General features: G+C 34.9%; 1 protein-coding gene across 1 annotated transcript in view; it reads left to right on the forward strand.

The window, feature by feature from the left end:
• Positions 1 to 17,626, forward strand: part of Diaph3 (diaphanous related formin 3) — a 433,505-nt gene that overhangs the window by 257,144 nt on the left and 158,735 nt on the right. The window contains exon 22 of the mRNA XM_048341270.1: positions 3,380 to 3,509. Within this exon, the coding sequence (XP_048197227.1) occupies positions 3,380 to 3,509 (130 nt within the window). The remainder of the gene's footprint in view (positions 1 to 3,379; positions 3,510 to 17,626) is intronic.

Consider the following 17,626-nt stretch of genomic DNA (forward strand, 5'->3'; position numbering starts at 1 on the left):
CCTGTCAACAACAGATGCTGTGTTTTATGCACTTAATATGCTGTGTTATTTTTCTAGTTCTTGTCTCATATTAAGTACCAAATAATCATTTCTGTTGTCTTCCTAGGTTCCTCATGGGAACTTTACATGAGTCTTAGAATTTTGTCATGCTTCTGGTGTTCCACACTTACCACTTCTGAAGAATCAGTGCTATATTGATACATACTTCGGTGATAGGAACATATTGGGGAAGAAAGTTAAAGATGTGCCATTATTCTTATTCAGATCAAGAAGATACTTGGTTTTTATATTGAGACATTTCTTCCTCATGACCAAAATAGTGCAATATTCTTTAAATGTCATCCATATTTGTGCTGAGTATCTTAAAAAATATTCTAAAGTTTTGCATTGTAGCTACAATGGATTTTTACCCCAGATTGACAACTAGGCCATGATTTATTACAGGATTTGCTTTTAACATTATTTTGTCTGGAATGAAGAGAGTGGTTGGAGACTCCATCCATCTTTTTGTTTATTTGACATTTATGCCACAGTAAATGTATTCTTAAGAAACAATATATAAACCAGAGATTCTATTTAACCGTGATGATTACTCATCAGTCAGATCTCTTAACAATAATACCAAAAGAATCCTGTCAAGCAACCTGTTAAGATTTAAATAAGCATATTTTTTAATACTAACAAGACTTTAAAGCAAATATTTTAGCTTAATTTTCTTCCCAAAGGCTAGCATTACAAAGTGCAACTAAGTTTCTCCCATCAGTAAAATTAACTGATCTGGTTCTAGCTCAGTCATTGGTTGTAAGTGCTTAGAGAGAAACAGAATATGTTTGGGTTTTTTAAAATTTTATCAGATAAATATTTATTATGCAACATATAAATGCTAAATGTGTTTTCTTGTTCTTTCATGCTTTTAGAAAGATTCTCTATTTTATCTTTTTATTTTATTATTTTTATTTATTTATTTATTTATTTTTTAGTGGCCAGTCCTGGGCCTTGGACTCAGGGCCTGAGCACTGTCCCTGGCTTCTTCTTGCTCAAGGCTAGCACTCTGCCACTTGAGCCACAGCGCCACTTCTGGCCGTTTTCTGTATATGTGGTGCTGGGGAATCGATCCCAGGGCCTCGTGTATACAAGGAAAGCACTCTTGCAACTAGGCCATATCCCCAGCCCCATATTTTATCTTTTTAATGATTCAGCAAAGGGAAGGAAAGAATAGAGCAATTGAGGCAAGACTACCTTAGCAGTACCACAGAAATTTTCCTTAGAATGTTAGAACATGAAATGAAAAATCTCTGCTCTGCAAACATGAGATATGGTCCTTTCTCAACAAACTGCTGCGTATCTGGGTTTCTCATTTATTAAGCTGATTTCCAAATTCATTTAGAAGATTGAGTAATTTGTCATCACTCAATTATTAAATACTGATTTTGCAATGATGGGTGAGTTCTTCTAATTCACTCTTCAACAACAATCCTTTTGAATACTGAATTGTCACCAGTATATGGCTTGCTAATCAGGTGATGATTTAAGTGTAATAGCCTATGATAACACTTCCTTTCCTAAATTAGAACTAGCCTGATAGTGTCTCCGAATAACCTGAGTCTGTTTTGGATCTTGGTACTTATTTAGCATTTAATAAACTGATAAATGCTACAAACTGTAATGTTTTTCAGAATTTAAATTCGAAGGTGTTTTTGCTCATGAACAAAGATTGAGATTGATTTGTTGCTTGTGGTTTCGTCACAGAGATTTCTTTGTATAATCCTTGTAGTTGCAGGTTGTTTGGCTCTAGCACACATATTTCTGACAAATTTTCTTTAGGCTTTACAAATTATAGAAGTTGATGGTGCTTGTCTTAGTTGATGGTGCCATATTGCTATACAAGCTGCGTATTTAGTTATTTATGAAAGGAGCACTGTACAGAAGGGGAGAGAGTGGTCACAGTGGGGTGTTCAGAGTTTACAATAGTAGCTACCCCCCAAGCAGTCGCTGATGTAACAGAGAAAAAAGGTAGGTTGATTGTTAGTAGGGTGCATTTAAACAAAACAGAAAACAGTCTTTATGCTGAACCTTTTACTCATGAAAGTCTGCTACATTTGAATTGACTTTAACTCTTATAAATGATAGTATTGAAATAGAGGTAGAAGGCAAGTTACAAGTCAGGCTAATCATTACTGGTTTTATTTGTAAGCCTGAAAGGCATAGACAAATTTTAGCTGTCCTAGACATAAAAAATAACTTCTGACCAGTTATGGCTATAATCCTACATAGTTATGAGTCTGAGATCTGAGGATTGTAGTTCAAAGCCAATGTGAGCAAAAAATATCCAGAAGTCCAAAAATCCAATTAACCAGCAATAATCTGGAAGTGGCGCCATGGTTCAAGTGGTACAGCATCAACCTTAAGCAGAAAAGCTATGGGACAATGGCCAGATCTTGAATTCAAAGCCCTATTAGTAGCAATAAATTTTAAAAAAAACTAACATAACCTTTGAAATGCAGTTATACTTGTTGCTTCGTTGTTAGTATTATTATAAAGTTTTACTATGTCTGGGCATGCTTACGTTCATCATATACTTAGCCTACTTGTGTTCATATAACTCATCCTATCCAATACCCTCCATACCTACTCACTATACAACCCTAAGCTGACTCCTGTTCATTATGGAGATGTCTGCTTCCCTTCTCACCTGCCTTGTAATTGCATCCTTTTACCCCTTCAGATTAGGATGGGTCAACACAAATGCTCTCAAGTCCGCCTTTTTTTGTTTTGTTTTGTTTTTCCTCCTCCTTGTACCTACTTCTTAGAGTGGACTATGAACTAACTTATAGAGTAAAGATCTCACAAATTAATATCCCAAGATCAGTTTCGTCTTCTAAAGAGTAAGCATGGATTCTTAAGGGAAAGAAGATCATCCCTGAGCAATTTAAAATTGGTTGGGGTGGGTGTGGGAACTTTATTTCATTCGTTTTGATGAATAAAGTATACATACACATATAGGACATAAATACTTATTCTATATACTTGTATTAAAATTTCTGTGTTTGTACAATTAGTAAATAAAAAGAAATGCACCAAAAGTTTTAATTTAGAAAAAAGGCTCAAACATACTTTGTAAACCTCTTCTTGTTTTGCCATAAAATTTTCCCCATAAAACATTGCAGACTGTTTGGATTGAAGCTATTTCTTTTTTACAAGTGTTGATATTTTCCCCAAACATCAAGTAAGAGTAACTTTTCAAGTAATAGGGCTAATTCCATTAACTTAATTCCTAACTACAAAATGGTTACATTAGATAATGTATTAACATTCGATAAGTAAATAGAGTATTACAATATTTTTAATTGTTCTTTTTTTTTTTCCTTTCTTCATTTAGCTGAAGGACACAAAGTCAGCAGATCAGAAAACCACACTGCTTCATTTCCTGGTAGAAATCTGTGAAGAGAAGTACCCTGATATCTTGAATTTTGTGGGCGATTTGGAACATTTAGACAAAGCTAGTAAAGGTTTGTGCTGCTACTAAACAAAAAAATTTCATTGCTCTGTTTTTTTGTTGTAATCAGCATAAAATAACACTTTTGTTTGCATATACCCAATAGTTTTTCAGAGTGAAGAATGTTACATTTAAATATGGAAAATTGTAAGGTATTTATTATTATTTTATTATTATTATTGCACATCCTGGGCTCGAACTAAGGGCCTGGGCTCTGTCCCTGAGCCTCTCTATGTGCAAGGTTAGTGCTCTACCTGTTGAGCTGAAATACTACTTCCTGAATTTTCTGAATAGTTTATTAGAGGTAAGAGTCTCATGGACTTTCCTGGCTGGGCTGGCTTTGAACTATAATCCTCAGATCTCAGTCTCCTGATGCCTGGCTCAGATATTTATTTTATGAGTCATCATGTTTAGAGTTTTAAAATCTATTTGGTTAGACAATGAGGTTTTTATATTTATGTATTGGCTGTTTTGCAGTTTAACATTTATGGAGTCCTGCTAGTCCCATTCTTAGCAATATTCCTTTTATTTCCTGTCATTCACCTTCTGTACTATGAGTGAATGGCTTCCTGTTGCCCAAGTTCTAAATGCAAATAAAGTTGAATGCATTTCTCATTGGTCTAGAAGAAACCAGACTACCAGAGTTTCAATTAGTCTTCCAAATGTCCAAATGTTTTATTTGGTTCTGGCACCTACCCTGGGTTTAGATCAGGTTGGAAAAAGTCATTAATAATAGGATATGAAATATGGATTTAGAAAAAAATATGAATTTAAAATTTGACCATCTTAAATTACAGTTTTCACCAGGCAGTGGTGGCTAATATGTCTACTCATAGAAGGAATGGGAGGGTGGCACCAATCAAGATTTACTGTACTTATAAATTGGCATGTTTCATGGAAAACTTTTTGTGCTACTAGTTAAAAGTAATATTTAGAAAAAGAATAAAGCTTAATACAGAGGTTTTAAAAAAAGGAAGACTTAGACCTAGAGGATCATGGTTGCACGATAACCTGGGTAGAAAGGGAATCGAAATCCTACCTCCAATTAAACAAAATCTCCAATTCTATGTCCAATTAAGGAGCCAGGCTAAAGGTGTGGTTCAAATGGTAAAGTGCCAACCTTGAGCAAGAAAGCTTAGCACAAGAGCATAAGGCCAGTAGTATTGGTGCACATGTACATGTGCACACACACACAAAATGCCTTTATGAAAACAACTTACTTGACTCCAAATAACAAGTTTATGAAGACATTTTAAAAGGCAACAATTTAGAATTATGATATATATATTTATGTTCAATTTGTGTTGACCACAAATTAATATTGTCACAGTATTTTTGTAATCTCTTTATTTCCTTCTTAATAATGGAATTTGTTTACTTAAAGGAAGATATTTTATACTTTCTCACATTAGAGTGAATGTTCCTTCTCACTTTCATCTTTTCCTACCCCTTTTAGTTTTCTTTTACTGTATAATTTTGAATGTTATTTGCAGTTGAGGGTACAGAAGCTGGACTTGCAAAGTGATTAAATAAGACATTTTTGCAGTTTTGTCCTAAAGATGTAATTGTTTTAAGTGTGTATTTCATGCAGCTGGTTGGAAATAATTAGTCTAGATTTCTAAGACCAGTATTAAGCCCTTTTCTTCATGTTTTTATCACTCAGTCCTGATGTTCTTATATTGAATTATTTAATTTTTAAATGTGCTAATTTAAAATGTCTTTTATATAAGTAAAGGCCCATTTAGATACTGAGAGACAGACAGACAGATAGATCCATTTAGAGACAATGACAGACAGATACGTGTTTTAAGGGATTTTTACCAAGAGATGCTAATCAAAATTATCATCTTTTAACCCATGTGAGAAAGAACAGGAGCTATAGACCTGAGTAAGAAAAACATTAAAAAATAATTTAGAGCTAGTAAAAATAACTTTTAACTGATTGGTTCATTGAGTCTGCTAAGTTGATTTTCCTAAAGGGAAATTTCTGACATTTTGGAGTATTTTAGGAAACAGAATGGAAAAAACATTGAAAATGGGGCTTCTAGGTAGCCATGAAGATCGCTAAGTAAATGTTGAATAGATGTTGGCACAAAAATGTTCCTTGAAATACAGAAGGAGTTCTTCTTCTGAGGAAAAGATGGGTGACTAATCAATAGCTTATATCAACATTAGGACTTTGATAAGAGTCACTAAATACACTTTTGAATTATAGCTTTTGCTTTTGTTCTCAAGGGTAGAGGTCTATCATTGAGTCATAGCTCCAGTTCTGGCTTTTTGTATTCAATTGAAAAGCCCCTCAGACTTTACTGCTAGGACTGGCTTTAAACTATGATCCTCATATCTCAACCTTCTGAGTAGCTAATACTACAGGTCTTTATTTTTTAATTTAATTTAATTTAATTTATCTAATTTTATTTACTTAAATAAAAATGTTTATTAGATGTGGTCTTGCTTTTTAGCCAGGGATAGCCTTAAACTCACAATTCTCCTGCCTTATCTCTCCACACTGGGAATACAAGTGTGTGCCACTTCTTGTGCTTCTTACTTATCTCTAGATGTATTTTTAATTGCATAATTAATTTTCTACCAGTTTTTGTTGTAAATTAAGTTTAAAGCTAAACTATTTATCTTAACTCATTTGATTATAACATTCTTTTGTGGTAAATATTCTGATCATTTGCTTTCTTCAAAATATTTGACTTTTCTAAAATGTTGCAGAGTTGTAACTTGGTAGTTTGATTCTTTTATTTGTTTTCTGGTTGGTGTCTAGTGGGACCTTGTGGGGCCTTGTGGGCTTTCAGTTTCCATCTGTTGTAGCAGAGGCGTGTATATGTGTAGAGGTCAGCATATACTACTAATTTGTTTCTCAGGGAGCAACCAATTTTATATTTGAAATAGAAAAGGCATCACTGAGAATTTTTTTATTATACTGCTGGTGATTGTTAGGTATAACTTCCTCCTATGATTATATGACCCAATTAACGAATGAGATTTTAGCACAGTAAATGTAATATTTCAGATGAAAGAAGTCTGTGTGCTTGGGAGAATTTCATAGCACTTTTATATCATCATTTTTAAAGTTTTTCATACTCAAAATCCCCTTAGTAGAGCTATCACATGAATTAAAAAATACCTTTGTTTTTGAGACATAACAAATGCTGGTCATTAGGTAGTCCTGGATCAGCAGGGGGAACTTGCACTGCAACTAATGAGCTTACCCATATGACAATTTTCAAAAATCTACTTCATTAGAATTGCTTCTTTTCTAAGACATAATGTCTTACAGCTTTTCTGCTCTGTTTCAGTAAAAATATTTGGCTCATTATTGTCTGTCTGTATACCATTGTAATACTTCTTTCTTTTATGATTTAACTATGGGTTGAATCCATTATTTCTTTGTTTCTTGTCTAACCAGTTAAAATTAATGAACTCTGATCTAGGAAGGTTTTCTTCCCAATAATGTGTTCCCTTATTAAATTGGAATAACACTTTATTGAGTGAAAGGTTCAAAACTGACTGGTTTTAGTTTGTATTTTTCTTCATTGAGGAGGGTTATATTAAAATAAAATGAAAGTAAAATTTGATAAAGGTGACATTTATTGTGTTATCAGAATGGAGGTTATCAGAACGGAGTTGCTGATTACCCATTTCTATTTTTCCCCATTTTTATAGTTTTACTTTTCAAGAGTATTTTTGATGTCTAATATTTGATTTCTTCTTTGTTTTACATATCACTTTCTGCTTCTAGACCACTTGTTAAATGCTCTTACCTAGCATTTCCTTCGTGTGACCCAAATGAGTCTGCTGAAATAGATCTTTGGTTTTAACTTCCTCATATATTTCAAACAGTTTATGATAAATGTCTTACTAAATGCCAAATGTTTATATTTTACTCACCTACTGTGAACACTTAATTTCCAGGTGGTTGCCACCTGGAAACTGCATAGTGTTTGAAAATTTTTAATCTATGTGTTATAACCAGCAGACAGTGCTCTGTTAACCTTTTACTACATTCTCCTAGAAATGCCCATTAAAATTTTTAGCAGGTTGATACCTTTTGAATGTGTAGTATTAGTTTGTAATTCAACTTCATTTTATAACCCCCTCCAGCATAATCAACATCATGGCTAAAAATACTCTGAACTGAACACTGTATCATGGAGGTTGTAGAATGGAATCCATAATTTGTTGGAAAGGTATAATTCATTAGGGAGTCTGAATTACTGCCAAGATACTAGTATTTATTGAAATTTCTGTACCTTAACACATGAGAAATGCCTTAGAATGAAAATGAAGTTAACTGAAATGATGCTATGTTGGTTGTGGGAATACTTACTTGGTTATAGAAAACAAGCCTTTCAGATATTGCTTTCATTGAATTCTTAGTGAAGACACACAAAAATGTATTCTGACTCTGAAGGTATGCATTTATTTTGAGACAGTGTTGAGACTATCTGAGAAACCATAATGCGTTCTGACCTGTGTCTTTATTAGAAGAGGGAAATATGCATTAGCTGACTCAAGAGATTTTTGCACAGAGGATAGACCATATGAAGACACAGTAGAAGACAGCTAAGGGACAGGACCTCATATTGTATACTTAAATTTTGTATTTTGTGTCTAGAACTATGAGAACGTAACTTGCTGTTGCATAGAGCATGCAATCTCTGTTGTTCAGTGGTGGAAGCCCTAGCAAACTAATTTAACTTTAAAGATATCTTTCTTCTTTGTTGATTGTTGGCTGCATCATCGAGTAGCTTCTACTGAATGACTTTTGCCAAACATTTCAATCACAGGAGAAGCTATGGGTCTTCAGTGCTCACTATTTGCTATAATCAATTGATTATCAATAATTCTGTAAAGTGGCAGTTATCACATGATTTTACATAATTATAGATATGCCTCAGTTCTTTTTATAAATAGATGTGACACATAAATTACTACATATATAAGAAAGTAATAGGCTGTCTTGATAAACACATTCATGAGCATTAATACTGTCTGGATTACACCTATGGCACTAAACCTGTGGCACAGGATACTAAGTTTTGTGTTATTTTTCTTGCATTCTTATGTCTGTGTATATATTTATTCTAAACCTATCCTATTTTGCTACTAGAATATGTATAATTTTACTATAAGCAAGTAACTTGCTTGGCTATAGCACTATGGATTATCTCTTGACACTTTCTAAAGAGGAGCTTGTATGTTTTTAGTTTTTCTTTCTTTTCTTCCCCCATTCTCAAGTGGGAATACCCTAAGCATTTAGGTTCTCTGAGCTATATAGCTCTGGTTCTATGGCTAGTTTACAAAGCTACCCCATGACTCCTGGGTTTTGTGTCAGTGAGCTAACGTGGCAGTGTGTAGCCATCCAATGAGTATGCTTAGGAACTGAAAAATGAGCTAGATTTGCACCTCAAGTGGTAGAGTAACTGCTGTGAGAAAGAAAACAGAGAGAGCGCACAAGGTCCTGAGTTCAGTTCCTAGTACTAACTTGAGGGGGAAAAAAATCTTTCCCCAGCATTATAAAATAATTTCAATATTGATATAGACCAAATATAATACAAGGCAAATTTATTTAAGATATATGTTTATGTATAGGCTTATGTATAAATGCAAAGATAGTAGCATATGCTACCACAAAACATATGAAAATATAAGAGGGTCATTCCTATGGCCCAATTTCATGATTAATATGGCCCTTGATTCATGATTAATATTCATAGTACATTACAAGCATAGTATACAGGTACAGAGTCATTTTACTCATTTATTTCCAAAGATTATCTCGATAAAGTAGGCATTAAATGTTTAAATTAGAGTTCTGGATATGAAGTTGTGCAGGTAATCATTTTACATTGCAAACACGAACCCTTTTAGAAAGAAGCTGATTGGAATTGAAAGTGCATGGGTAAAAGTCCATGGTAGAATTAAAGATTCTGTCAAGTGACATTGAAGAACATTGGGCATGGGGGATGTACTTGCAGCTATAGATTACTCTGTGAGATACTGAGCTAGAAGCATTTCCTGAATGTGCCACTGCTTGGGCTGATAGATGATGATGAAGAAGGAAACTGCATCAAGAAGGCCTCTGTATCTTTTTGGAGGTTAACAGACTGAAAGTGGCATCAATACAGCATTAATCTTCTGAAGGAACTAACAGTTTACAGTGTGTGCAAGTTTTTGGCCAGCTACAGATTTGAAGGAGCTAACTCAAGCAGTTCTGTCAATGTCATCCATGAGCCACAGCTAACATCAAGTAATGGGACAGTACCACTAGTGATGGCGAGGTATTGGAAGCTCTCTTCAGACTGCTGCCTGTGAAGCAATATTTACTGTACCTCTGCCATTTCGAGTGGGAAATTACAAACAAGGAAGATGAAAGAAGATGTCAGAATAGTGCACACTGAAGAAAAGCTTATCATAGCAAATCTGTATTTTACAAAGAAATACCCCAGCAGTAGATAGAACAAACATATTGTGGTAGTCTCCTGAATCTCTCTGGTGGCAAGATGATGTGTGCCAAGTAAAAGAAGCATGGAAATTGCTTGTTCTGCAAGCAGAATTAATGTTCTCCAGAAACCAGTCTATATTTAGGCAGTTTTCAAATCCTGAATTAGTAGTGCTATTTATTTTATTTATTTAGCCAGTACTGAAGATTGGACTAAGGGATAGCATGTGCCATACCTTAGCTTTTTTGATCAAGGCTGGCACTCTACCACTTGAGCCACAGCTCCATGTCTGGCTTTTGGTCTCATGGACTACCCAGGGTTGACATTGTACTGTGATCCTTAGATCCCAGCCTCCAGAGTAGCTAGGCTTATGGGCATGAGCCAGTGATGCCCAGTGGTTGAAAATAACAAATAGATTATATAACACCTCAAGAGATTAGAATTTTTTAATCAGAGTGATAAGGATAGTTGGATACTTTGGATGGGTCTGAGGAAGCAGCCATCTTGTGCTTCCTTCCTACCTTCTAGTGCCTGTTGTCATTCATTAGTTTTGCTTCATGAATTGAAGCATGTCACTCTGCTTCTCATTTCCTTCTTTTAGTGTCTCTGGGTATTCTTTCCTCTGCATATGAACAACAATCATTGGATTACTCGTCACAGGATGATTTCATCTCAATATGATTTATTAATTCCAGACCTTTTTTCCAAATAAGTTTTATTTTGAGGTTCTGAGAGTATGTGCATTTTAGGGGCTGGGGGGCATTTTTCAACTCACTCTCATCCTTGTCATCATTCCCCAAAACTTTATTGAGATAGGAACCATGCCCTTTGGCTGCTATGAAACAATTGAAGGATACTGAAAGAGACACACACACACACACACACACACTTATATGTGTGCATAGATATATACACACGCACATACTTATATATGTATATACATTTGTCTTTAAATTATTAAGTGCTTTGGTTTTTCAGGGTTATTTTTGGTATGCTTAAAGGGCTTTTTTTGTCATTATATATTAATTCCAAGGCAGTTAAAAATCAAAATTTATATTCTCTCAATTTAAAGATTTTTTATTGACAGTTACAACTGGAATAACTATAGTAAGTAATTGTAGTTCGCAAAACAATATTCTGATCACTTTAGATTATAGTAGTGTTTTTATTTATTTATTTATTTATTTATTTATTTATTTATTTATTTATTACCTGTAATCTTTTTTTTCTTATTTATTGTCAAAGTGATGTACAGAGAGGTTACAGATTATACCTTAGCCCTTGGGTACATTTCTTGTACTGTTTGTTACCTCCTCCCTCATTCTCTCCTTCCCCCTCTCTCTTACCCTCTCTGCCTATGAGTTGTTCAGTTGGTTTACACCAAATGGTTTTGCAAGTATTGCTTTTGGAGTCATTTGTCTTTTTATCCTTTGTCTCTTGATTTTGATAATATGGGAAAATTGTTTCAACCATTAACACTTAAGTTCAAGCATCAAGTTGCTATACATGTGACTTGGTATTCTGTTGTTTTGACAGAGTACCTGTTATAAATCAACTTTACAGAAGAAAAAATTGCTTCAGTTCATACTTTTCAGTTTGAGGTTGTCTGAATCCCTTGTTTTGGGCCTGAGGTAAAAAGGGGCTGATTACCTCACTGGTGTGAGGAGCAAACAGAAAGGACTAGGGATTCAAAGGCAAATTCTAGTAATTGACTTACTCCAACTAGACCTGTATCCTAATGGCCTATTCATCAATGGATTAATCGATTAATAGTTTACTTGATGAGTTAGTGCCCTCATTGTCCAGTCACTTCTAACAGTACCACTTGCTGTGGTCAAGCTTTAAAACACTTGAGTTGGGGACTGGGGTTGCTCAATTTTGTATCCTACCTTTTCTAAACTCTGGGACCTCAAATTTTTTTACTATCCCATAGAGAAGAGTGATACTTAACTCAGAGGTTGACTATGAGAATGAAATGGCTTAATATGTATAACTATTTATAAAGCCTAAACAGCAACTAAGAAACACTATTTCTCTACACTTATGGTAATTGTTTCCCCCATTGTTTTTCTGTGGTTATTTCTGATTGACATAAGTCTGCCCAGGTGGTCATTAATGGTGTTGAATTGAAATATGTGAATTGAAAAATGTAGAACTTTAGTGTGTATTATCATTGGATATTTGAATAGGCCTCCATTGTGTTGGGTAAAACTGATGCAAACTGAGAAAGGCACCAAAGAAAAATAACCTTAGAAATCTTTAAGGAAAGAAGAGTTCCCAACATGGATCATGTTTAAGTAAGGAAGTAGGAAGTACTGTGTATCAATCAAATGAATGGAGTGTCTTGACTATTTGCATTTGAGCATTCCATGACAAGAAATGCTCCAAACTCATGAGGTATTCACATCAGAAGCAATTTGAGGTGCCTGTACCACTGACGTGTAAGTAATGGGGTAGTTGTTGGAGAGAGTGACAGCGATATGACTTAGGTCACCAAGAGATAGCATTACAAATGAGTACTTACAACTAAGTGGCAAAAATTATAACTGCCTTAAAACTATTTTTGCTAACTTTTTAATATGAATAATTTGTGTTTTTTAATCATGAATAAGGTTAATTTATTGGTTAAGAAACCTGACGAAAATAGTAAGATTCCACACAGTTCATATATAGACACAGTGGTAAATTAACACTTCTTTGAGAATTTAAAATTTAGGGGCTGGAGGTATTGCTCAGTTGGTCCAGTGCTAGCCAAAAAAACAAAAGGCAGTTATCCAGTTTGAGTCTCAGGATCAGAACTAATAAAACAGAAAAGCAAAAAGAGAATGTACAGCTTAAAACTCCCTTGTCGGTTTGAGAATTCTACTTAAAAACAAAACATAATCATTGACCTCAAAGATCTTCATGAGTGTGTCTGAAGACACATAAAGGAAACATCTTTTGAAGTACATTCATTGCTAAAAAAAGAAAATGCCAAAGGAATTCTTGAAATGCTCCTTTGTTTTACTCAGAAGATGGCTTTGAGCATAAGATTATATTTTATTAGCCCCGAATTCACCCATTTGTTTTTCCTCTTCCAAGTTTGCTCCTTGTTTAAAAACCAACAGTGAGAGGTTGGTCAATTACATTTAAATCCACTTAGCTGTAGTGCACAAGTAATGTAATCAGAGACTGCTGATGAAGCGTAAGAAATGTCTTAGTGGGATTTCTATCTGTGATATAGCTGCAAGAACTATTTTAAAAGATAGCTTTCTTACTCTTGGATAATATTGACTGAAATGTTTGAATGAGTCTCAAACATTTCTAATACTTTGCTGTTGAAAATTGTAATTCTCTGCCAAGTTCTAAGGGCTAGTGGCTTGTACCCATAATCCTAGCTACTCAGGATACTGAGATCTGAGGATCATTGGTTGAACCAGCCAGGGCAGAAAAATCCAGGAGACTCTTACCTCCAATCAACCAGTAAAAAGCCTAATTGAAATCATAGCTTGATTTTCTTAGACTGGATGAGCACAAGGCCCTGAGGTCAAACTCCACAACTGGCCAAAATGGAAGGGAAGGAGGGAAGGAAGGAAGGAAGGAAGGATAGATTAGGAAAGAGAGAGAGAAAGGAAGGACGGAGAAGGAAAGGAAGGAAGGAAAACTCTCCTTGAACTGCTTTCCCCATAGTATATAGTCTATTCCTGCCCTGACATTGGTAATGATGGTGGTGGTGGTGGTGGTGAAGACTGGTTTCTTTTTTGTTCCTTGTGGATTTTAGTGTCACATTTTAATCTTTCATGATTTATCATGTCTCAATTATTTTGAAGAGTTAAAAATATACATAATATGTTGATTTTCAAAAAAATGTTTTAGCATTTTGTCTTTCATAAAACATCTGGTAAGTAAAAATATGATGAGTTGGAAAAGACCGAAGCCTTTCATCCAGTAAGAGATGGATGGTAGTGGTTTTTAATGAAACTTGTGATTAGAGCATTGGAACTTATCTCCTGAGAGGGCAGGTAGGTAGTATGAATGACCATTGATTTAATCACATATGATTTAGAGTTAAGCTTGAGTGAAAACTAAAACCTAGAATCTAAGGGAGCTTTAGGGCCCTTGTGTATCTGGTCATGTTTGGAAAGTGTTGTGCCCACAGTGGGCATAGAAGTTTTATGGCACCTCTTTTCCACAACTTTCTACTATATACATTTCTTCCACTTAATTCTTCCTAAGTTGTATCCCTTATAAGAAAACAGTGACTATCAGGATAGCACTTTCCCAAGTTCTGTCACGTCTTTCTAGTGAATGAGGAAACTTAAGGGAGGGAAATTGAATGAATCTTCAACTTTACCGCCATTCATTTGGAATTATGGGTGTCCTGGTCTTGCGACTGGCATCTGAAATTAGGACATTCTCATGGAATGAACTCTTTTATCTGTCAGTATTTAGTATTATATCTGAATTGTAGGAAATACAGTTGATACTTGGAGAATTAAAGAATTGGTGTTGAGACAAAGAATTTGTTGCCAGGAAATATTTAGCTGTATGCCTTTTCCTATGCCTTTTGTCAGATAAGAGTACCTCAGGCGTACACTTGTCAGTTTCCATTACTTACATATCATTATTGATAGGAAGGGGGGGGTAGTAGGAAACAACTTTCTTCTGCAATTAACAATTTCTTTATAGCAAGTAAGATCTGGAATTAGCTGAGTGGCTACTTTGCCACTTTTTGGGTTTTGGACCTTTTATTTACCCACTTAGCTCAGTTTCCTCACTTGTGAGCTGGACCTGTTAACCATGCCTGCTTCATAATGATATTTTGAGGATTAAATAGGCTACTTCATAGGGAAGATGAAAGACTGTACCTGACACACATAAACAGGCAAGTTTAGCTACTACAAATGCTATTACTTTTACTTTCACTCTTAATACAACAATTACTCCTATACTGTACTAGTAGTATACTATTTTTTAAACCTAATCTATAACATAAAGTATATGTGAGGCTTAGAACGCTTTCCAGAGTACATGTTACTTTGTGTTAAGAAAAAATTGTGTTTCTGAACCTTCCTTGAATCAGGAGTTTCTAAATTTTTAGGAAGTATGAAAGTGACTGAACCACCTGTAAGAATTCTTGAGAAATGAGAAAGGAAATGCTAATGAGACTTTATAGGAAAGATCAAATAGACTAGGAGAGCAAGAGGAATCTCTTCTGTAATGCAGAAAGAAAATTCTGAAAGAAGCAAAATAATCTTTTGGAAATGAGAAGAGTAAGTGGAACACCAAAGTTTTAATCAAATAGCATCCTTGGTTGTGGATAATTGACCAACAGACGTAAAAATGAAATAACATGGAATAGGATATATACATTAACTTTATGAGCACTATAAAATCAGATCTTGCAGACAAGACTAAATCAATTGCTAAGTGCTACTATGATGCAAGCATTACTACAACCCATCATCTTTTGGATGTTTTCCACTCATTTTAAATGACCATGACCTTCTGTTTGATAACCATGCACTCTACACTCCACTCTACCACTGAACCCCTATTGTAGTTTTACAACCCTTACAAAGGACACATGAGAGATTGGGGATCAACTGAGAAAAACTACATGAGTATCAATTGAGAATGGCTTGACCTCAGTGAGAGTCACAGATTATAGTGCCATTATTTTTCAGTACTGTCAGATGTGGCTTTCCAAATAATACTATTTGAGGGTGAGCTAGGTTAAAAAAACAAAAACAAACAAAAAACCTCCAGATTCTTCAACCACATTTTTATGCCCTCTACCTAAATTCCATTATTTAGAGCCATGAATGAATACAAAATATAATTTGTAAAGCCTCAATATTGTTTTTCTTAGGCATTGAAGTTGCTTCTAAGGGTGTCTCAGCCTTATATATTGAGCCATTGCCTAGGATTAGTTCAAAGCCTTGTTATAAAATACTAATTAAGAGTTACTGTTTTCCTTTTCTTTTTTTTTTTTTTGCCAGTCCTGGGACTTGAACTCAAGACCTGAGCACTGCCCTGGCTTCTTTTTGCTCAAAGCTAGCACTCTGCCACTTGAGCCACAGTGCCACTTCTGGCTGTTTTTTTTTTTTTTTTTTGCCAGTCCTGGGCCTTGAACTAAGGACCTGAGCACTGTCCCTGGCTTCTTTTTGCTCAAGGCTAGCACTCTGCCACTTGAGCCACAGCACCACTTCTGTCTGTTTTCTGTATATGTGGTACTGGGGAATTGAACCCAGGGTCTCATGTATAGGAGGCAAGCACTCTTGCCGCTAGGCCATATCTCCAGCCCCACTTCTGGCTTTTTCTATATGTGCAGTGGCTGAGGAATGGAACCCAGGGCTTCATGTATATGAGGCAAGCATTCTACCACTAGGGCATATTCCCAGCTCCACTGTTTTCATTTTTAAACATACGTTTATAAAGTTCATTATGATAGGAAGCAAGTTGATTTTATTAAATTTAAATTTATCTAAACATAAAACAGTCAAAACTTGCAGAGCATCACAAGAGCCCAATAGCTATATAGCTATACCCTTATGAACACATAAGATGATGCTAAGTGAAATGAACTCCATGTTATGGAAACGATTGTTATATCACAGTTGTAACTACTTTCAACGTCCCATCTGTATCTGTAGCTTCTATTATTGATGATGTTCTTGTATCACCTTCCAGTGGTTGTACCTACACTATCTCTGTAATCTTATCTGAGTATTTTGGAAACCGTGTATACTGGTATTAGAAGTAGGAAATTGAAAGGGAATACCAAAATTGAGAGACACAGGGTAAAAAAAGGCAAACAACTACAAAAGCAATACTTGCAAAACTGTTTGGTGAAAGTAAACTGAACACCTCAGGGGGGGAAAGGGGGAGGAAGGAAGGGGGTATGAGGGACAGGGTAACAAACAGTACGAGAAATGTATCCAATACCTAACGTATGAAACTGTAACCTCTCTGTATATCAGTCTGATAATAAAAATTTGAAAAAAAACAGTCAAAACTTAGTTTCAGATATTATACCTTATTTGTGGGAGTTTGTTATCTTTGTGTCATATAAAATCAACTGCAAAGATTTAAGAACTGATTCCTAATGCATTATGGCTTTTTGGTGGGAAGCCCATACATTCTGTCAGTACTTTAGTGCCCTGAGTTTCTGTTGTTTGTTCATGTACACTTTGAGGGCAAACTTAATTCAAGGGAAATATTGTCCAATGTTAAATAATAAACACAGACACCTTGACCCTCTGACACCTTGTCTTTCTTTCCTATTGTAAATTAGCTTGACTCGTGTTCCCTATCCCAACTACTCTACCCTCTCAAGAGATAGTTTGAAATCTGTTAAAATTAAATTTATTCAAATGTAGTTTTAACAAGTTTTAATTACCTCTCCATCTAAATAGATTGGTAACATTTGTAGAGGTAAAGAACTGTAAAAACTTGCTTCTTAAGTGTGGTTTGCTTAGAGGGCATTGCTTAAATTTTGTCTTGTATTTTAAGGCATCTATTATTGAATTTCCTTTGTAACTTGGCTTAAAGTTAAAAGGTAATGTAACTAAACTTTTTATAATGAATGTTTTGCATTCTTATGAAGTTTTTCACAAACGTTTTGTTTCTAGATTGTTTTACCTTTCATATATTATAATTTTGTCCTTTCAAGGCATTTAGTACACTTTCTCTC

This window comes from Perognathus longimembris, chromosome 3 (assembly GCF_023159225.1).
Source record: "Perognathus longimembris pacificus isolate PPM17 chromosome 3, ASM2315922v1, whole genome shotgun sequence".
Classification (NCBI taxonomy): Eukaryota; Metazoa; Chordata; class Mammalia; order Rodentia; family Heteromyidae; genus Perognathus; species Perognathus longimembris.